Source organism: Microcaecilia unicolor, chromosome 4 (assembly GCF_901765095.1).
Source record: "Microcaecilia unicolor chromosome 4, aMicUni1.1, whole genome shotgun sequence".
NCBI classification, from domain to species: Eukaryota; Metazoa; Chordata; class Amphibia; order Gymnophiona; family Siphonopidae; genus Microcaecilia; species Microcaecilia unicolor.
The window spans coordinates 2821565-2845122 of record NC_044034.1 but is presented as its reverse complement, the minus strand read 5'-3'; the positions used below and the strand labels follow the sequence as shown (position 1 = coordinate 2845122).

General features: G+C 45.0%; 1 protein-coding gene across 1 annotated transcript in view; it reads right to left on the bottom strand.

Moving 5' to 3' along the window:
- The window catches only part of APBB1 (amyloid beta precursor protein binding family B member 1), a 109687-nt gene extending 87911 nt beyond the window's left edge, over positions 1-21776 (bottom strand). Inside the window, exons 1-2 of the mRNA XM_030199784.1 lie at positions 21678-21776; positions 4677-5420 (exon numbers count right to left, since the gene is read on the bottom strand). Coding sequence (XP_030055644.1) covers positions 4677-5406 — 730 coding nt within the window. The 5' untranslated portion in view covers positions 5407-5420; positions 21678-21776. The remainder of the gene's footprint in view (positions 1-4676; positions 5421-21677) is intronic.
- Between the last annotated feature and the right edge of the window lie 1782 nt (positions 21777-23558).

Sequence of the window (23558 nt, the reverse complement as noted above, 5' to 3'; positions counted from 1 at the left end):
ACTAATACCCCCTCCTCTGTCATCTCCAGGTGGAGGAAGCTGCCGATCTTTCTTTGGCTACAGCTGCCACATCTCAGTTTTAGGTCACCGTGGGGATCTGGAGTCTTGGCTTTGTTAAGCCCAACCATGGCCTGGTTTTCAAATATTCATACCGATTATGCATGATATAGATTTACATATAATGGAGGCAGTGCACACAAATATACACTTTTCATTGTGGGCATCCTGAAAACCAGACTGGCTACTGGGTATCCCAGGACAAGCCTGAAAAACCTGCGCCACAGATCAGACGCTAATGGCTCAGGATAATCGGTACATAAGACATGAAGAGTTGAAACTGATTATAATGTAAAACAACTCTCAGAGCAGAACAGATTGACTGGCTACGGAGGAGTCACCAGGATATGTCTGGGAAGCCCTGGACTAAAACAAGACAGCAATGGACTAGCCGTGGAAATACAAAGAACAGCAGCGATCAACACTGCAGAACATAATCCCAAAGGGAACAGAGCTGAAATCTCAGAACACAGCAACCAGTTTGGAAGTCAAGAACTATATGCGCTGCTGTGCCAGATGTACTTCCCCAATCCTTCTATCCTAAGACCCCTGCGAAGAGCCCGATGTGTTTGTGTTCTAGGAAAGACGCTGCCTATAGCTTCTTGGAAGTCATGTGAACTCAGACTATTTTTATCAAGTTTCCTCTTCAGTGTCATTCAGCATTATGTCCAGATTTACGTCAGTTTTTATCCCTATTAAGTGCCACAGCTCCACCAAGTGCAGTGGCCTGGGTCTCTCCTCTCCCGTTACAATTTTGTACAACATTACAGTAGTTCAGAAAGGGAAAAGAGGCGGGGGGGGGGGGGGGGGAGACCTGAAAGCCAGCATTACTAGCATCCTGGTTTCGGAAAGATGTGTTAAGCTTCTGTTAACTCCATTTCAACGCGTCTTTCTGTGAAATAATCCTCACTCATAATTTAATAAGGGGTTTAGCATGAAAAAAGGAGCATACCTCTATCTAAATACCATTCAACTGCTGGAATTAGCTACACTGCCTTGCAAAAGTCTTCACACTTTTTTTTTTAAGGCAGCAGATGTAAAAAATGTGCAATTCCTACTGCATTCATATAGGAGTTTGGTTCACTGAACTAGCCAAGATTCTCGTCATGTTCAACATGAAATAACAATTATAGAAACGTGCTAACCAAGGCATCCGAGATGCCCCTTGTGCTCACCCTTCATGCAGTCCTACCCCCTTCCAATGCGGGCAATGGGATTTGATATAACGCTTTCTGTGCTGCAATCAAACTGCTTTAATTTCTTATATGCAGGTACTTTCTCTGTCTCTAGTGGGCTCACAATATAAGTTTTGTACCTGGGGCAACGGAGGGTTCAGCAACCTGCCCAGAGTCACAAGGGGCTACAGTTCCCCAGGTTCTCAGCCCAATACAATTCAATAGTCACTGATTTAGGATAAATTTGGCCAGTTTTACCTGTACCAAACGTACCATGAGCCTGGTCAGTTTTCTCCTTTTTTGCATGCTCCCCCCAACCAGGCCCCACCTCAGAGCTCCAGACATGACCAGCCACATGTTCCCAGGCACGACTGCTCCCTGGCCACCATCTTCCTATTAAGAGTCCGTCAAGGACAGACTATTGCCCTTCTCAGAAGCCATTGTTTGACTATTATGCAGTGCCAACAGTACCCCCAAGGCTGTGTGGAGGAGTAGCCTAGTGGTTAGTGCAGTGGACTTTGATCCTGGGGAACTGGATTCGATTCCCACTGCAGCTCCTTGTGACTCTGGGCAAGTCACTTAACCCTCCATTGCCCCTGGTACAAAATAAGTACCTGAATATATGTAAACCGCTTTGAATGTAGTTGCAAAAACCTCAGAAAGGCTGTATATCAAGTCCCAGTTCTCTTTCCCTATTTGAGATTCTACATGGAATGTTGCTATTCCACTAGCAACATTCCATGTAGAAGCCTGCCCTTGCAGATCAGCAACGCGGCCGCGCAGGCTTCTGTTTCTGTGAATCTGACGTCCTGCATGTATGTCAGACACAGACACAGAAACAGAAGCCTGCACGGCCGCATTGGTGATCTGCAAGGGCAGGCTTCTACATAGAATGTTACTAGTGGAGGAGTAGCCTAGTGGTTAGTGCAGCAGACTTTGATCCTGGGGAGCTGAGTTCAATTCCCACTGCAGCTCCTTGTGACTCTGGGCAAGTCACTTAACCTTCCATTGCCCCTGGTACAAAATAAGTACCTGAATATATGTAAACCACTTTGAATGTAGTTGCAAAAACCTCAGAAAGGCAGTATATCAAGTCCCATTTCCCTTTCCTTCCCCCCTTTTTCTTTAGTAACTGATAAATTATCCCCCACCCCAATAAAACATGACTAATAACAGAGCATAGGAGGCAATCATAAAGGATCCTGTGGACATAACTGTCAATGTGAGCTCCTGGTAGGTGAACTTCGTCAGACTAATTTCGATTTTCATTCTGACCCCATTTGCCCATACAGGCTTATCCCCAAACTTTAACCTATGACCATCAAGTCCTTCACTGTGCTTTCCCAAGCCATCCTCATGCCCCCCTTAAGAGTCCCATCCTGACCGAGTTAAGGTGGGGTCTATCTGATGTGCCTAGTGATGGGCCCAAAATAATAATGAACGGCCCACAACCCAGACTATTCTCACCCTGCCAAGAAAACAAAAATGAGCAGAGGCCTGTTGCTTCCATATTTCTCCTTCTAACATTTATTTATTACTTGTGACATTTATATCCCACAGTATCCCAAACAAGTTTGACTTCAATGTGGCTTACAATAAATAGTATAGGATACATAACAAAGAAGAATGGTTAAGGAAGTAACTTGTTGTAAGAATCCAATTTTACAATACAATATCATAAACATACTGGGAAAGTAATGGATGTTTAACATTTAGAAAATCTATTATGAATGAGAAATTGTACATGAAGCAAAAAGAAAGTTAATGGTAAATAGAGTAATAACCAATTCAGGTAATAATTAATTGTTTGAGATACGGTTGTTCATACATGTGGTATAATCCTCATCCTCCACTTCCAACTCTGCGAATGGCTGTAACACCTGAAACAAGTGTGACGACCTGTACTCATGCAGGTTCGATCCAATCACCCAGACGCTATTCAGAGCATTTGAAATTTTGAGAACTCATCACTGGGCGATCACCTGGCGAGACAGAAATAGCTCCCTTCACCAGATCCCATGTGATCCATATCTCCCTACACAAAAGTTTCTTTGAACCTGAATGTGCTCTAAGGGCCCAACCGAGATGACTTACTTTCACCTGAACCTCTGACTCTCCCACCGTCCAAAGAATGCAACCAAGACTACCACAAGGAAAAGCGAGTCTCAAACCTGCAGCTGCTTGCAGGCTAGGCCTTTGATGATTCACGAGTATGCTTTTCTCCCTGCTCTCATCCAGCTCACACCACTCACACATGTAAGGTTATCTATCCCAAGGGTTCCCCCTAATTGTGCCTTCCAAATAGACGAATCCCATCAAGGATAATACCGCTGCTGATGGCATTAACTTCTACATTTGGAACTCTGAAATAAACCTTTGCTCGCTTTCCTCCACCCTACCAGGCTGCCTTGGCTTGGTGGACACCCCTGCCTGTAAGACACTCACATTTCAGGGGCAACCAATCTCCAGAACAGACCACATGCATCACCAGCAACTATGAGAGTTCCCCATTCCTCAGCTTCCAAAACCAGTACCTTGAGTCTACATTTGAACTAGATAAAACATCAACAATAGAGGAATGTGTTCCTAGCACTTTAACCCAATCAGCGCCTCACAACCCCTCACGTTCCAACTGGCTAGTCATCAATATGACCACCTCCATATTATCATAGAGGATGATTTCGCACTTATTCCAGAGAACGTTTGAAATGTTCTGCTCCAAATGCCTCCTATAAACACTGTGTATGGGAATGCCTTCAAATACAGACTCTCTGGACCCCCTGAGTGCTGTCTGTGGCGGTAACTGGCAGGTGCTCCCCCATAGATCTCTCTTGCATTTGCTGGATGGCATTGTGGAGGGCATGGCATTCTCAGGACTTCCTTTGTACAAAGCCTGTTTGATGGCAAAGTGCTGTATATTGTTACAATGGATTGATAGAGCTCCACCCACTGTGTATCAATGACATAATCAGATGTTTGAGCTGCTTCAGATAGAAAACATGACAGCGGTCCTTCGGGGACGGACTGCAAACAGGAAATTTTTGAAGATATGGGATCCCTATTTGGCGACTTCACACTTGAGAGTCCATCCTGTTATCTTAAATGACTTAGATGTATCATAACTGGAGGACCTGGCTGGGAGCACAAGAGCTTGGGGAGCAGACAGAATGTTAAGTGATCACAACTGAGACTTGTGCTATTCCTTGATGTGAATTTTAGCGCACTTCATGAATAGGGGGATTGAGTGATGTATGGGTGGGGAATGTGATGGAAAATCAATCATTTTGATCATCATTTGTCTATCGTTGTGCTTAAGTACTTGAGTATCTGCTACCTTGTATATTGCAAAGGTTGTTGATGACTGAATAAAAAATATTTACACATAAAAATCACACAAAGAAACAGCACTGATGATACCTTGTATCTCCCTTACCCATGTCCTACCTGCATCATCAGGAGAACTGCAGGATGGACTTCCTTGTGACAGTGTGGCCCAGCTGGAGTCCTCATCACTGGTCGCTGTGTTCCTCATTCCAAACAGTAGGCTAGCACTCTTCCCATGATCTTTTGTTCCCTCAGGCTGCATATCTGCTTCAAGTTTGGGTTTCAAGGTCTCAGAGTTGAGATCCATGGTAACAGGATCCATTTGCTCACTCTGCACGGGTGTAGAGTCTTCATCTTCCTCACTCTCTCTCTTCTCCTCCTGCAGTTCAATGAGCAGCGTCTCCCTGCCATTGTTGCTGTTCATGGAGTTCCGTGCCGACACCTCAAGCTGTGAGTAATAGCTGAGGAAGCCCTTGGCACTGGAAGACGATTGGCTTTCCTCTTTGTCCCCAAAAGGGTTTTCATTAGATAGTTCTTTCTTGGGAAGCTCACAAGTCACATTCTGATTCTGGTCTTGCATCACGTGCTCGGCAGCTTTGCGCAGCTGGTTCTGCCCTTCCTTTATCCACTTCGTATTGGTACAGTCAGACCCTGCATTGATGGACGGAGCCCCCAGGCCCATGGCGTTCTGCAGGTTGGTGGAAGCATAGATCTTGCGGCTCTTAGGTGACGTGCTCTTCGTTATCTGGTTGTTGAGAAGCTGGTTGTGGGAGGAGTGGAGGTCTAAGGTCAGGGGTGACTGCAGACAGCTGTTATCATTTAGCAGGTCCTTAGTAAACGATCCTGACATGGCCCCCTACAATCCTAAAGAAAAGAAAAAAAAAAGTATATGAGAGAAAAGCAGGACCGACTGCCAACTGGCTACAGAGACTGTGTGCATGCCTTGCCTATCCCTGGAGGTGCATCACCAAAAGCACAGCATTTATACAATGTCAGAGGGAAGAAAGTAGCGACAGAGCGAGAGAGAGCGTAAAGTGTGTGTGTGTCTGAAAGAGAAGAGAGAAATGGGATGGAGTGATTATACCATAGCCATCCTAGACAAAAAAAGAAATGCCCTGTTAGCCCAGTTGTCAGTACATCTATAAGCAAAGAAAGCACCAGTAGCCAGGGCCCTACTTGATAATCTTCAGTGCAAGACCAAATGAGCACTTTCCTGATGACAACTACAGTCAGAAACCACAAGTCACTGACCACATGGATAAATTATGTTTTACCTGATAATTTTCTTTCCTTTAGTCAGCTCCTCTGTTCTGCTCAAGTGATATTATCCTCTTCTACCAGCAGATGAAAATAGAGAAAACTGAGTTTTACCAGTGACCTCATGGGTATTAGCTGGTGGTGCTCCCTGGAAAGATCCAGTATGCATCTGCCAAAGTAGCAGAAGGTCCTTTTTTGTAACACAACCATGCCCCATTGACCACTGCAGCTGCAATGAACAGCAGGCGAGCATTAACACCACAGAGTGCCACTTGCAACCCTGCATATTCCAGAATATATCATCATAACGGGACACTCTTATTGCTGGAAACTAACACTTGTGATTTAACTCTTTACATTTTTCTCTCTCTCTCCTTTTTTTTTTTAAACACGGATAGGGAAATTGCAGAGCACAACCAGAGTCCTGGGCCCAAATCTTCCGAGAGCAGGTTGCAGAATGGTGTAGCTGACTAAAGGAAAGAAAATTATTGGGTAAGATAATTTGTCCTTCATAAGCATCGGTTCCATTGTTCTGCACAAGTGGGGTGTACCAAATCAGATCTAATGAGCCTGGGAAGACAAGGCCCTCCTGAATGATGGCCCTGCCAAATTCCAAACAGATTCTGGCTGGTACATCCAATCTGTAATGTTTATCAAATGAACGGACCAACAACCACCGCCCTGCAAATTTCTTCAGGAGCCACCGCCCAGGCCTCTGCCCAGGATGTGGCCTGAGTCCATGTGGAGTGGGCCTTCAGGCGCTTAGGCACCAGATGATTCTTACAAATGTAGGCAGTTTCAATAGCTGCTTTGATCCACCTCGTAATAGAAGCCTTAGAAGCCACCTGGCTCTTCCTTGGACCATGGAAAAGAACAAATAGGTTGTCTGAGAGGCAAAAATCATTCATCTCTTCAGGTACCTTAGCATCCTCCTCCAAACGTCCAGACTATGAAGACTCCAGTCCACAGAACAGAACCCTCCTCCACAAAGGAGGAGAAACAAACTTCCTGATTCACATGGAATGGACAGACAACCTTAGGGAGAAAGGAAGGGACCATAAAAAGAGAACTGAATCCTCTGCAATGGAGAGATACGAGTACCGACAAGACAGCAACTATAGTTCGGAAACTCTGAGCCGAGGTGATAGCGACCAGAAAGACAGTCTTTATAGCAAGATCTTTAATGTAGGCCGAACGCAGAGGCTCAAATGGAGCCTTGGTCAGAATTTGGAGAACCAAGAGCCCACAAGGGGAAGGAGGGGCATGTTTGAGGAAGCGCATAATGCATCACGCCTCTCAGGAAATGGGACACTTCTCTGTGCAAAGCCAGAGAAGTGCCTTTCACACCTTACCCCGAAAAACTGACAGAGCAGCCACCTGGACCCTCAGGGAGCCCAATGCCAGACCCTGATCCAGTCCCTGCTGCAAGAATCCTAGAATATTGGGAACCTGAGCTCTCTCCGCACACCAGGTTTCAAAAACTTTCCACACCCTAATATAAGCCACAGATATGGAGGACTTCCAAAAGTGGCGGGAGAAAAACTGCACTTCTCTAAGTGCCCCCTCTTAATGGCCAGACTATAAACCAGAAGGGATCCGGATCTTGCATTTCCGCTGGCCCTTGCCTGGGCAATAGGAGAAGGTCGCACTACGGCCATCAAGGTCAATCCACAGTCACTAAAAAGACCAAACAAGGATGATGCACCATCCTGTGCAACAGACAGCCTATCAAAGGCCAAGGAGAGAAGACAGAGTGCTTTCTTCATTGGAAATGGTTGAACTAGGGCATCTATCTTTTGAGAAGCCAGTTCTCTCCAACGAATGAAGAAATGCTCCACTTTTGCATTGGCTGCAGAAGCTAACAGATTAAACTGCAAAGGGCCCCAGTGGTCCAGGATGAGCTGAAAGGCCTATTGCCCCAGCTCCTACTCCCTTGGATCCAGGAGAGAGTGATTGAGAAAGTCCACGTACAATGTGCTTGCCCTCAGTATGGGCCATTAGCCATTGTGAGGGCCTACAAGTGTCTCTCCAGCCACCAACAGAGGCACATTGCATTAGCCATTGTGAGGGCCTACAAGTGTCTCTCCGGCCACCAACAGAGGCACATTGCTTCCAAGGCTAACGTCCGATTCCTGGTACTTTCCTGTTTGTTGATATAAGCCACTGTAGGTGCACTGTCCGACATTACTCTGACTGCCTTCCCCCAAAAGGGTGGCAGGAATTCCAACAGGTCCAGGCAAACCATTGGGTCTCCAGATGACTGATGGACCAAGCCACCTCCCACAGGATCCAGGTTCCCCGAGTCACCCGACCCAGGCAATGAGCACCCCAGTTGAGGAGACTCTCATACATGTCACAAGCATCAACTGGGGGGGGGGGGGTGTGAAGGGAGACAGCAGCACCCCTCCCCCCTCAACCAGGAGCGGAACTGTGCTGTCCCAACAGGACAGACTGATTCTTGCCTTGGGTGAAAGAGACAGAGGATGGTAGAAGTTGTGAGAGACTGGCACCCACCGAGCCACAGGGCCAACTGGAGGGCCACATGTGAGCCCTCGCCCAAGGCGCCACCCATGGCACTTGAATCTTTTCCGCCTGGTCCTCCATCAGAACATCATCCCCCGAGCAACGCTGAAGCGAACTCCCTGCTCCAACTCACAACCCAGCCCAGGGTCTCCAATTGGGAGATGACCTGAGAAGTGCCCAGGCTGCACACCGCTGCTGAGTTCACACCAATCAGCCAGACGTTAAGGCACGGATGCAACCTGATTCCCTGCAACACAGATAAGCAGCAACCACCATCGTAACCTTGACAAAAGGTATGGGGGGCTGTAGCCAGACCAAAGGGCAGGACCCAAAATTAGGAACTATGCCCAAGAACACAGAAGCGAAGGTTAATCCACTGCTTATTTCTGGGATAAGCATCATAAAATGTACTGAGCTTTTTGGGATCTTGCCAAGTATTTATGACCTGGATTGGCCACTGTTGGAAATAGGATACTGGGCATGATGGACCTTTGGTCTGTCCCAGTGTGGCAATACTGATGTACTTATGATGTGAAGTAATGGGAATGCACAGCTAGGCCGGGACGTCAGGAACTAGCACAGCTGCACCAAGGTGCTCACCGACCTGATGGTTTCCATGAGAAAATGTTGAACCCAAAATGGGTCCAAAATGGGACGGAAGGAACTGCCCTCTTGGGGACCACAAAATAAATGGAATAATGGCCCAGGCCACACTCTTCATGAAGCACTGGCTCCACAGTGCCCAGCTCCAACAGGTGCTGGAGAGTTAGTGTGACAGCCCAGAGCTTTTGCTCTGAGCCACATGGGGAAGACACGAAGGTGTCAGGAATAGCACAGGCGAGCTCCAAGGAGTATCCCTTCTTGACCACCTTTAGAACCCACTGGTCCAAGGGGATGTGAGTCTACTCATAGTGGAAGAGGGACAACCTGCCTCCCACTCACACCAGTGAGGGACTTGGCGTATCAGCTGGAGCTTGGCCTGGAAGGACTGGCTCTCCTAGGGCCCCAAAAAGGAGACCGACTAACAGGGCTGCCCTGAAGTGGAGACCTGGGTCGGAACACGTTAGGCTGGCCAGAAACAGCTCCTCCTCCCCCCCCCCCCCCCCCCAGAAACCATTTTGCCTCATCTCAGGCAGATGGAGTCTAGCCTCCCCCATATCATTCATCAGCTTCTTCAGGCCCTCCCCAAACAGCTGTTTCTTGGAGGCTGCATCTGCCAGCGACGGTCCACCACAGCTGAGCTCTTGGCCGAGAGACCCAGCAGACCAGACCACAAAGGAAATCTGCCAAGAAGGCCACTCCAGCACAGCATAGCTTGTGCCACATAGCCGCCAAAGATAGCTGCGTGGATGCTAGACCCCCTTACCGAAAGGCTAGATGCAACTGCTGCTCCACCTGCTTACTGTGGAGCTCCCGCTGTCTCTGAGGGCTGAACTTCCCTGAACAGGGACAGCGGTCACCTTGATGACTGCCATAACGTGAACACCCACCTTACAGTACATCCTTAGCCTCCCACTCTGCCAGCATCATGTGGGTAAGCCATATGCAACGGAAAATGCTTCAAGGGCCCTTGCAAGGCTTTCCAAGACAGAATCCCCCTCCGAGAGGTCCACAAAGTCTCCCAAGAGCATCCCGAGAGTCCCATAACCTCATCAATAAGACAAGAGATCCTCACAACGGAAGAGCCAGATCACATGGGACCGCTCCTCCTCCTCTTCCTGTGGGGGAATGTCATCTAAATCTGAATCATAGGGACTGCGGGTGAAAAAGGGGCTCCAGGTTCTCCTCCGACACCGTGGAGCTGACCGTGATAGCCACATAACCCTTCAATCCCCCCTGCGATGCTTGGTTCCCACAACAGCAGCGCAGCTGGGAGCATCTGGGTCCCTAGGAGCCCCACCATTGGCCAAAAGGCTAGCCTCCTCCTGCAGGACTTGACCATTTGGGTCGTCTGGATCCAAATAATCCACAGGGCTCCAAAAAGCCCCCATCGAGACCTCCCCCCCCCCCCCCCCGCAAGATGACCTGAGGTGGGTGGGAAGGCAAGGCTCCTCATCCCCCTCCCCGACCTCCTCGAGCCCTGATAGCAGCTGTGAAGAATACTGCTGCTGAGAAGATGTGGTAAAAGAGGTTAGCATGTCTGGGTTTAGAAAAGGTTTGAACAAGTTCCTGGAGGAAAAGTCCATAGTCTGCTATTGAGTCAGACATGGGTAAGCCACTGCTTGCCCTGGGATTGATAGCACAGAATGTTGCTACTATTTGGGTTTATGTCTTGTGACCTGGATTGGCCACTGTTGGAAACAGGATACTGGGCTAGATGGCCATTGGTCTGACCTAGTATGGCTATTCTTATGAGAAACAGCAGCAGAAGAAAACAGAAGCTGAGACAAAATAGCTGCCATTCCTGCCAAGGTCATAAGGACCGTGGGTCCTGATGTCTCAGAGGAAGGAGAAAAAAAAAAAAAAAGAGGTAGCTTTGGTGGCCCCTCGACCCCCCTAGGGGGCCACCTCTGAAGTTAGAAACAGCCCATCACAGGAGGGACAGATAGTCAGCAGATCTGGCAATCTGCTGGCTCTTGCAGGCTGCAGACCTGCCTATCCACTCAAGCCAACTTGAGCCCGGCCTCCATTGATTCCCCTGCTGCCTCAAGTGCTATGTTAAAAGGGGGGGGTTGATTGCTTTGCTTTTATTTTTTGAAAGCTTTATCCCTGCACCCAGGAATAAAGCTAAGCCAGGCAAACCAATTAGGATTTTTTTTTAAGCCTGGTAGCTGCGGGGGAGCCCCAGAGGGCACTCAAACAAGGCAAGCAAGCAAGGAGTGGATGAATGGGAACCCACACCCCACTAGCAGGGTCCCTCCCACAGGACTCAGCCACAAGCCTCACCCAGTAGATGCTAAAAAGCATGACTGAGGGCAGTGGAGCCAAGCTCCGCGTTCTACAAGATTCAGACCAGGGACTGGATATCCTGGGAGCAGCCCTTAGGCTCAACCAAGCTGTGCGGCCAAAGCCAGAAGAGCGTGGAGCGAGGCCAATGGCAGGGGCAGAAGACTGCATGACTTACCATCTGCTGAAGTAGAGAAAATACTGGATCTTTCCAGCCAGCACCACCAGCAAGGTGAAACCCCTGCCTCCATCTGCTGTTAGGAGGGAATAATACCCATTTGTGAGAACAGTGGAGCTGACGCTCAGGAAAATGAATATTAATAAATGCAATTTTCCCCAGAAGAGAAAGGAATCACTACCTAGAAAATTAGGAGAACACAATAAAGCATAATTTGACCTAGGATTTATATTCCTTATTAAAAAAGCACAGAGCTCCTCAAGAAAGATTCACACAACCTTTTTAAACAATCCAAAGCAACTTTGAAATGAAATTTAATTAAATATATGAACAAAAGTTACCTGAAATTGAAGCAGCTCTAGTTCATTTGAATAAATCAAAAATTCCTTCTGTAATATGTGGAAGGGGCAAATCCTAAACCATTCCAGTACTACCTCATATAAAAAAAGAAAAGAAAATTAAACCTGAAGATCTCTCACACAAGAGAAATTGAAATGACTGAAAATGGCAAACCATCACCACACACCCCTATAACAACACAGTAAATCAAGAAATACCGCCATTAAAGCATACTTAATGAAATGCTTAAATACATCAACTTACAAATGCAGGAAGCACTAACAAGACTAACCTGATTCTACTTTCTGTCCATTCCTCTAGCTCATACTCAGAGGGACTAATTACACCAATCTATAAACAGAGATCAACATTAACAAAATGCTCAAGTGTCCTCTAACCAAAGCTAAAATTCATAATGAACAGCAAAGTCTGCACAGAATTCAGACTAAATTCCTCACAAAAGCACCAAACCACTGACCGTCTTTTTAAAAACCTCTGATCAACAAACAAGTAAAATTTTAAAAAATTAAAAAAACCCTCACAATCCCTCAGAGAGAATTTTTTTATGTCTTCTCCTGGGGGAATTCTGCTCAACTGTACAATGTTTTTTCTAGAATCCAACGAGTTGCAGAATCCAAGGCAACATGGCTTTCCAAAGCAAAATCTGGCCAAATGAATCCGATTGATTTCTTTGACTGGATGGCCAAAGAACACGGACTAGATGTAAACTACTTGGATTTCAACAAAGCCTTTGATAGGGTTCCTCACAGAAGACTCATGAAGAAGCTGAGAGGGCTGAACTTAGGACCAAAGTGGTGGCCTGGACAGGAAACTGGTTGACCGACAGGGACAGAGAGTGGTGCTAAACGAAATCCACTCAGAGGAAAGGAAGGCGAGTAGTGGAGTGCCTCAGGGTTCGATGCTGAGGCCAATTCTGTTTAATATATTTGTGAGAGACATTGCTGAAGGGTTGTAAGGAAAGGTTTGCCTTTTTGCAGATGACACAAAGAGAGCCAATAGAGTGGATACCCTGGAGGGAGTAGAAACCATAAGAAGAGATCTCCAAAAATTAGAAGAGTGGTCAAAGGTCTGACGTTAAAATTTAATACACCAAACAATTGCAAGATATAAATTATTGTTCAGGTACTCGTGTACTGAATCAAATTCCTCCAAAAGTACCCAGAAATGTTCTAATAACAAACTTAAAAAAAAATCAAATACATTAATTAAATAGTGCTCAGAGTGATTAGTGATTAGGGGTGATAGTATCTGAGGATCTGAAGGCGACGAAACAGTGTGACAAGGCGGTGGCCGTAGCTAGAAGGTTGCTAGGTTGTATAGAGAGAAGTGTGACCAGCAGAAGAAAAGAGGTTTTAATGCCCCTGTATAAGTCGTTGGTGAGGCCCCACCTGGAGTACTGTGTTCAGTTTTGGAGGCCATATCTTGCTAAGGATGTAAAAAGAACTGAAGCGGTGCAAAGAAAAGCTACAAAAATGGTAAGGGATTTGCGTTACAAGACGTACGAGGAGAAACTTGCCGACCTGAACATGTATACCCTGGAGGAACGGAGAAACAGGGGTGATATGATACAGATGTTCAAATATTTGATAGGTATTAATCCGCAAATGAACCTTTTCTGGAGATGGGAAGGCAGTAGAAGTAGAGGACATGAAATGAGATTGAAGGGGGGCAGACTCAAGAAAAGTGTCAGGAAGTATTTTTTCACGGAGAGAGTGGTGGATACTTGGAATGCCCTCCCGCGGGAGGCAGTGGAGATGAAAACGGTAATGAAATTCAAACATGCGTGGGATAAACATAAAGGAATCCTATTCAGAAGGAATGGATCCTCAGAAGCTTAGTGGAGATTGGGTGGCAGAGCCGGTGGTGGGAGGCGGGGCTAGTGCTGAGCAGATTTCTACGGTCTGAGCCCTGAAAATGGCAGATACAAATCAAAGTCAGGTATACACATAAAGTAGCACATATGAGTTTATCTTGTTGGGCAGACTGGATGGACCGTACAGGTCTTTCTCTGCCGTCATCTACTATGTTACTATGTTAAGTGCCTCGCATCAGTCTATTTACTCAATATTTGACCATCATTGCCTCCTAAAACCCTGGAGGCAAACAATATTATTTTGCATAGGCCAAATTCAGTCAGAAAAAAAGCTGCTATAAACGTCAATCAAGCTGGCTAGCAATAATTCAGTGTCCTTATGTATTTACCTGAGGGCAGTACTGTTGTTGTTGGTGCAAAGTTCAAATCAATAGAGCTGACATCTCCTTAATGGTGAGAACAGAACTTTGGTTGAAATCACAGATGAACACTCATTTGGTTATACAGTCTTCGCACCATTAAGGAGACGTCAACTCTATTGATTTGAACTTTGCACCTCAGATAAGTACATAAGGACATTGAATTATTGCTAGCCAGCTTGATTGACGTTTATAGCAGCTTTTTTTCTGACTGAATTTTGCCTATGCAGCATAATATTGTTTGCCACCAGGGTTTTAGCAAGCAGTAGGGGTACAGTGCAATGATGGTCAAATATTGAGTGCATAGATTGGGTATTCATACCCTTTGATGCGAGACACTTAATAACTCTGAGCACCATTAACATATTTAATTAATGCATTTGATTTTTTTAAGTTTGTTGTTATTAGAACATTTCTGGGTACTTTTAGAGGAATTTGATTTAGTTAAGTGCAGAAATCCAAAGGGATGTACAAGATAAGAGAAGAGAGATTAATAAGCACAGCTCAGGAGAGAGACCTTGGGCTGATGGTGTCTGAGGATCTCAAGGTGACAAACAGTGGCCATCGCCAGAAGAATGCTAGGCTGCATAGAGAGGGGTATAACCAGCAGAAGAAAGGTGCTGTTGATGCCCCTGTACAAGTCATTGGTGACTGGAGGTGAAGAGCAAATCCAAGAAGACATGAGAAGCCTCCACGGAAAGTCAAAGAAAAACAGCAGAAGTAGAGGCTGACAAATGCGCAAACCAATAGGGAGATGATATCAAAAACCAGTTTATTCAGAATATTCATATCAAGGACCCGACACGGTCCATGTTTCGGCGCCAGAGCACCTGCCTCAGGGGTCACAATCAACTTTCTCTGAGAAGCTGATAGGCTTGAATAATTCCTTTATGTATGCAAGTTAATCCACAGAGAGAACAAAAGAACAGCCAACACCATGTTATTATTTTATATCTATGGAAACTATTAATGTGTATATCACTGTACATATTGGTATATTGCAGGTGCTTTTTCTGTTATTTCATTATAAACTTTTGGGTTAATACTGACATTCTTACATAAGATTTTGGTCCTAATTTGTTTTAAACTTCTATTCTTTTAAAACATTACATTTTTTAAATTATTACTCTGAGGTTTTGTGTATTTTTAATTTAGCTGTTTTTCAATTTAGCCATTCATTACACAATTTTATGAAAGAAAAATTTTTTATGTAGTTTGTATTTATGATTATATATTTTTGTGTTTTTATGGCAGGCGTTTGTGCACCGAAACACGGCCGGTGTCGGGTCTTTTTCATAATAAAGGACGGCAATTATCTCTTTCCTGAAGGCCCAGTGTTGCTTCTTTTTGTTCTTGTTGTATGCTTGTATACTGTTCTACCCTCTCTTTTGTGGAAGTGAATAGGTAACAGAATCACTCAGCAAACAGTTTAATTCTGGAATATTGTGCCACAAGATATGGTGAAAGAAGAAGGGTTTAAAATGCAAATATTAAAGAACAGCGTAATACTGAAGGGTCAAATACTCACCAAAGAAAGAGTGGTGGACCCACCACTCAACAGATGACGTGCGGATAGCAACAGTTTAAAGAAAATGAGAACATTTATTCATACTGGATCAGAGCAAAAGTCCATCTAGCTCAGTATCCTGCTTCGAACAGTGGCCAAACCAGGTCACTAGTCCCTGGCAGAATCCCAAGTGGCCACAGGATTCCTTGCCACCGACCCAGAGACAAGCACTGGCTTCCCCTCTTCTTTTTCTGTTTTATTTGAATAAATGCTATTGTAGTGGGAAAAGTGGGCTTCAGAGGAACACTGATAAAACGAGATTGATATGGTTAACAGGAAAGGGTCTTATCCTTACAGACCCTTTACTTGTGAATTCTTTAAAGTTTTCAGGAATCACTTTAAAACTGTCTTTATTCTTTAAAATACGTTAGTTAATATAGAAGGTGTTTTGGAAATGTCACCAACTACGTAGAATAATGAAGTACTTTTAATTTGATCATTTCAGTCTTTTAACACGATTAGGTTACTGTAATGTCTTACATGCTGGGTGTTCTATAGAACTGATAAAAAGCTTGCAGACCCTGCAGAATTTACCAAATCTTACAAAAATTGCACTGGTGGTCAAAAGAGGCATGCTTATCTTTTAAACCCTGCATTTTGCTGTTCAGAAATTCAGTCACAGATTGTCTCTGACCTATACAATTAATCTGTTAGTTTTCCCTTCACCGTATAGAACATCTCACTATAGAAGGCAACCGTCCATTTTTCAACAGCAAAACACATAATATACAAACAGATTTTTGCCTCTATTTTTGCTTATCAAGCACCAAAACTTTGGAACTTATTACCTTTAAATAATTACAACTTTCTATAACTACATGAGTTTCCACCAGAAATTAAAGACCTTTTTATTTTCCAGATATCTGGAGATTCAACGATTTTTGTCAGATCATTTGTTTTATTTATTTGTTGCATTTGTATCCCACATTCCCCCCCCCCCCCCCCCTTTGCAGGCTCAATGTGGCTTACATAGATTTGTTAACATTGTCAATTCTTGTTATCCACAATGTACCAAACAGATGCAAATTGAGGTATAATAAGCTTATTAAATAGGAAGGAAAATCCATAAACTGTTACAATTCAAGAACACTTTTTACACCTAGCTACACTGAGTTTTACCTCATTCTCCGGCAATGAGTTCAACGGATTAACTATGCGCTGAGAGAAAAAGAAATCTATTTGTTGAAAAAGTAAACATCGGATTCAGATTTACTGTTCTACTCAGGATTTTGTAGACTTCTATCTTGCCCCCCCCCCCCCCACCCGTCTCTTCTCCAAGCTGAAACGTTCTTCCATCTGTAACCTTCCCTCAAATGAGATCGTTCCCTCCCCTTTATCATTTTGGTCGCCCTAACCTGTACCTTTTCCAGTTCCACTACCTTTTTTGAGGCACACAACGGTTGCATCCTGGAGTGATACCGAGGCCTTCTATATTTCATTTAGCCTCTTATTTCATTTCCTAATTTGCTATTTTAGCTGCCACCCCACACTGAGCAGAAGATTTCAATGTATTGTCCACAATAACACCTAGATCTCTTTCTTTCATTTATGTATTGGGAAGAATAACCCACATTTATCTACAATTTTGGGTTATTGTTCCCAATACCTCATTCTGAACTTCTCTACATTCCGTTTTATCTGCCATTCGGATGGCCAGTCCCCCAGTCGCATAAGGTCCTCCTGCAATTTCTCACAGTCTGTATGCAATTTTTCAACTTGAAGAATTTTGTATCATCTACAAGTTGATCACCTCACTCATTTCTCCCCATTTCCAGATGATTTATAAATACGTTAAAGAGCACCGGTATCAGTACATATCCCTGGAGCACTGCACTATTCACCTTTCTCCATTGAGAGAATTGGTTATTTAATTCTACCCTCTTTTAATCAGTCCACAGCAGAACACTGCCTCCTACCTCACAGCTTTTTAAATTTCTCAGGAGTCTCTCATGGGGGACCTTGACAAAAGCTTTCTGAAAATCGTACACGACATCAAATGGCTCACCTTTATCCACATCTTTACTCAAGCCTTCAAAAATGCTTAGCAGATTGGCAAGGCAAAACTTGTGACCCATTAAACCATGTTTGTCTCTGTGCTCAGTAATGAAGACAAAGAAACCAACTCTGGGCCCTTTTACAGACTGGCGGGAAGACCAACACGGGCTTACCGCTCGCTCTTCCAGGACTACCACCGCCCAACGCGACCAACGGTGGTAGCCCCACCCTCAGCATGCACCATTTCTGGGGGAAAAAGAAAACCCCCAAAATGGCTTGTGCAGCGATAATCCAGCAGTAATCGGACATCGCTGCGCACTGCCTAGTTACTGCTGGGGTAGCGTGGGAGCCCTTATCGCCACCTCAATGGGTGGTGGGTAAGGGCTCCCTGCCACATGGCCACACGGTAATTATCTCACCACGTAGTCATTTGGGGGGGGGGGGGGGAAACGGCCTTCCTGCAGCTTGGTAAAAGGACCCCTTTGTTTCTTTATAATACAATGACTGAAGCACTGATCATTCCTAGGTGTAAAAAGAAATGAATCTACTCCTAGGGATCCAGATGAACATGCATGACTCGGATTAAGAAGCATCAGAAAGGATATGAACTTGAAAGACCCCTGATAATGCATATTTACTTTCTTACAACCAAGAAAAAACTAATATGTTGCTTTGTACTGAGGCACTTGAATGATTTGTTCTAATGTAACTCTACAAAATTCTACTGAGCATAACTATTTATTACAGTTGCTTAGTTTATTCTGTATTATATTTTGATTGTGTTATTTTTTTTACCTTGCATAGAGTATTTTTACACTAGGGGGCTTAAAACAAAGGGCCCTGTTTACTAAGCTGCGCTATGTAGGAATATATGGGTGTCTCTAGCGTTTAGCGCACGTTAAAAATGCAAGCGCACCTTAGTAAACAGGACCCAAAGAAACAAATATCTCACAGCATCTACAAACCTAGAATTACGCATTGGGTTTTCTCCTCACTTAGCCTTCAGTAGTAACTGCACACTCCTCAGAGGGTACATCTCCACCTAGGGTGGAAAACAATGAGACACAAGATTCTCCTGTCATGCCCTGTGCAGCCCTGATCTACCTTGATCCTCTACTTTTTAAGTCTTGCCTTTGGATAGTACATATAAACTCATAAAACCTGGATCTGGAAGTTGTGCTCATCCACCAACTGTACCTACATCAACCATCCATTAAAAAAAAAAAAACCGAAACACAAGTGGGCAAGGGCAAATAGAGATCTCCAGGCCCATGTAGTCTGCCCAACATACTTCCTGATGAAACATCACAGACCCTCGCTGACCTTTGGTTTCACCCTCACCTCTCTAAAATAACATATCCCATGATAGCAGAAAGACCAACTGGACCATCAAGTCTGCCCAATTATTCCTGTTCATGCTTCAAGGATATTTCCCAGCCACAGTCGGACAAGGTGTTGGGCAGAAATACAGAAAATATGCAGAATAAAGGATTTGAATTTCTCTCACACCTTTTCAATAGTAGCTCAATAGGACACAAAAGATCTTTCATTTATTCTGTTCTGATCTGAGTTTAGTCAAAAATGCATTTAGTCTAATAGAAATGATTACATTCTTTGCTTTTATGCTTTATTTCTATACAATCAGCCCCATTACTTCATGTTCTAGACCTCCCACCTCATCAAGAGGTTTTCTTGTCTTCCTCTTATGTAGTTCGCTACCTTGGAGTGGTGAATGTAGAAGGTAGTGACCCCCTCCCAAACCTACCAATAAAGAAATTACCTTGTGTTTTTATCTACCTCTATTTCTGTGCAGTTGGACGTACTAACAGCAACCACACTACTCTATCCAAAAATTTCCCCAGGAATCCAGTGCCAAATCTCAGCCTTTGTGGCTAATATCTTCAACTTAGCATAATCGATTTGATTTCACAGAAACAAAAATAACAATGTTCTACCCTCCCCCACCCCTTTGCTTCTTATTCTATTTCTATAATTAACACTGTCATCCTTCCAGTCCCCTCAGCCCAAAACCTTAGTGTCACCCTATGCCTCCTTTTTTTTTCTATACACATCCAAAACTTTGCTAAATTGTGTTTTCTATAACACCAAAGTCTTATTCAGGCTCAGTACTTTGGCCCACTTAGCCATCTATCCCCACTTCAGTCCGTTCAGAACTCTGCTGCACGTCTTATCTTCCGCCTGAACCAATATACTCATATCACCCCTCTCCTCAAGTCACTTCACTGGCTTCCGATCAGGTACCGCATACATTTCAAGCTTCTCCTACTAACCTACAAATGCACTCGATCTGCAGCCCCTCCCTACCTCTCGACCCTCATCTCCCCTTACGTTCCTACCTGTAACCTCCGCTCTCAAGACAAATCCCTCCTTTCAGTACCCTTCTCCACCACCGCCAACTCCAGGCTCCGCCCTTTCTGCCTCGCCTCACCCCATGCTTGGAACAAACTCCCTGAGCCCATACGCCAGGCCCCCTCCCTAACCATCTTCAAATCATTGCTCAAAGCCCACCTCTTCAATGTCGCCTTCGGCACCTAACCACTACACCTCTATTCAGGAAATCTAGACTGCCCCAACTTGACATTTCGTTCTTTAGATTGTAAGCTCTTCTGAGCAGGGACGGTCCTTATTTGTTAATTTGTACAGTGCTGCGTAACCCTAGTAGTGCTCTAGAAATGTTAAGTAGTAGTAGTATCAGTTCCTGTGCCATGAAGAACCAGGAAGTGACTGACAATGCAAGACAAAAACAAGAAAAAGAGGCAGACAGCCTCTAAGCTTTTGGAGGGAAGAAGTGGGAGACTGAAGAAAAAGGATAAGGAAGGAAGTCAGAAAGGAGAAAATACACACATACAAAGTGAAGTCTGGTACAAACCACAAGGTTCATCTAATCTGTCCATCCTCAATTCCTTCTCATCATTAATGACCTCAGTAACTGGAATAGTGGACAAAAGAGGTGTATAAGTTCACTTTATGAAGGGCTGCATTCAGTATTAACGTTTCAGCCCTACCCTTCACTTTCCTTACTGGGGACGAGCCCGGGGAAGAATAATGAGCAGAATGATGTCCCTTTAGGGGCAGAGAAGCATGGTCTGTCCCACTTTCCCCAATAAGGGGAGGATAGGAGAAGCGTAATGTTATGCCCCCACTTTCCCAGGAGAGGAAATGGTACAGAGAAGTAGAAGCTCACTTTCTCGGGAGGATGAGGGAAGAAGGGAGGGGTGGAGAACACCTTGATCTTATTTTTTATTTACAGGGGAAGGTGGGAAGGAAAGAGATAGTACAGCAGGCCTTGCCCTTCATTTTCTGTGGAGGGAGAATGAGAAAGGAGGTCATGCAGGGGCCGTTTTTGTAAGGCACATCAAAAAGTGGCCTGCGCTGGTGTAGGTATGTGTTCTGGACGTGCGCAGGTTCATTTTTCAGCGCGCCAGTAAAAAAAAAAAAAAGGCCCCTTTTTTGGCCGAAAATGGACATGTGGCAAAACTAAAACCAACGCACATCCATTTTCGGCCTGAGACCTTACCACCACTCATTGATTGAGCGGCAAGGTCTCATTCGCTAAGTGGGCAGTAAGCGGCAGCATGCGTGTACTGCCTATTACTGCCGGGTTAAGTGCTGCACGGTAGAAAAATATTTTCTACCGCATGTTTTGGACGCGTGTCAAAAATGGAATTAGCACCCACGCACGCAGTAGCCGGGCGGTTGTACCAATTTGACGACGTAGGCGCCTACGCTCCTTAGTAAAAGGGCCCCACAGAGCGTCACATGGTTGTTATTCGGGGGGGGGGGGGGGAGGGAGGCTGACTTCATGTTTGCAGAAGGAAACTACAGAATATTTTAATCACCAATAGGTCTATTGGACGGACCTGAGGCAGCTGCTTCTGAAAAGCTAAAGCTAAGGGCGAGGCCAATTTCCACAAAGGCTTCAGATCCCCTGATTAAGTAACTGATGATAAACACAGAAGAGCAGGAGGTGCAGTAACGTCTCTTCACACCCAGGCCCGGGGGGGGGGAGGGGAGAAGTGACACTAACCCCCCAACCCACCCCCACGAACGGGAACGCAAGGCCGAAAGAAAAACATAAGGTGAGAGGTTGGGTTGTGCTTACGTGGAGGGGGCGGGGTCAGAGATACGGTCCAAAAGAAGCTCCTCCTCCTCATACAACAGCTGTAACGGGAGACACCGGCGGAGGGATGGAGACGCCACTGCTCACTCACTCACAACATCCGCTTTCACGCACTTCCGGTGACGTATGTCCGCACCGTCGCAGGGCGGCGCCATCTTAGGAAGGTCCAGGACGAAAAGGCGGGACGGACGTGGCGTAGTGGGAGGAAGAAGGTCGCTGGTCTCCGCCCAGGAATCCGACCTTAACCCAGAGACACCCCAAAGTATACAGAGAGAGATACCCTCCAGACACCCCTAAAAAATACATTTATACCCCTGAGACACCACTAAAATACACAGAAACACACACACACATTTAGGGCCCCGTTTACTAAGGCGCGTTAGCACACACTTACCGTGTAGGCGCCTATAGGGATATTGTGGGCGTGTACATAGCGCACGTTAAAAGATGTTAACGCGCCTATAACGTGGCTTAGTAAACAGGGCCCTTATACCGAGACACCCCGAAAAAATACATTTATACCCCTGAGACACCACTAAAATATACGAAACCTACACAGATACCAATGAGACACCCTGAAAAAATACATTTATACCCCCGAGACACCTCAAACTATACAAAAAAACAGCCTTTTAGTCAAAAACACACATTTACACCCCAAGTATCCCCTACATATACAGACTCAGCCATGAGACACCCTGAAATATACAGAAACACACATTTATACCCCCGAGACCCCTCTAAAATATACGAAACCTACACACATGCCAATGAGACACCCCTAAAAAATACATTTATACCCCTGAGACACCACTAAAATACACAGAAACACACACACACATTTAGGGCCCCGTTTACTAAGGCGCGTTAGCACACACTTACCGTGTAGGCGCCTATAGGGATATTGTGGGCGTGTACATAGCGCACGTTAAAAGATGTTAACGCGCCTAGAACGTGGCTTAGTAAACAGGGCCCTTATACCGAGACACCCCGAAAAAATACATTTATACCCCTGAGACACCACTAAAATATACGAAACCTACACAGATACCAATGAGACACCCTGAAAAAATACATTTATACCCCCGAGACACCTCAAACTATACAAAAAAACAGCCTTTTAGTCAAAAACACACATTTACACCCCAAGTATCCCCTACATATACAGACTCAGCCATGAGACACCCTGAAATATACAGAAACACACATTTATACCCCCATGACCCCTCTAAAATATACGAAACCTACACACATACCAATGAGACATCCCGAAAAAATACATTTATACCCCTGAGACACCACTAAAATACACAGAAACACACACACATTTAGGGCCCCGTTTACTAAGGCGCGTTAGCACACACTTACCGTGTAGGCGCCTATAGGGATATTGTGGGCGTGTACATAGCGCACGTTAAAAGATGTTAACGCGCCTAGAACGTGGCTTAGTAAACAGGGCCCTTATACCGAGACACCCCGAAAAAATACATTTATACCCCTGAGACACCACTAAAATATACGAAACCTACACAGATACCAATGAGACACCCTGAAAAAATACATTTATACCCCCGAGACACCTCAAACTATACAAAAAAAACAGCCTTTTAGTCAAAAACACACATTTACACCCCAAGTATCCCCTACATATACAGACTCAGCCATGAGACACCCTGAAATATACAGAAACACACATTTATACCCCCGAGACCCCTCTAAAATATACGAAACCTACACACATACCAATGAGACACCCCTAAAAAATACATTTATACCCCTGAGACACCACTAAAATACACAGAAACACACACACACATTAGGGCCCCGTTTACTAAGGCGCGTTAGCACACACTTACCGTGTAG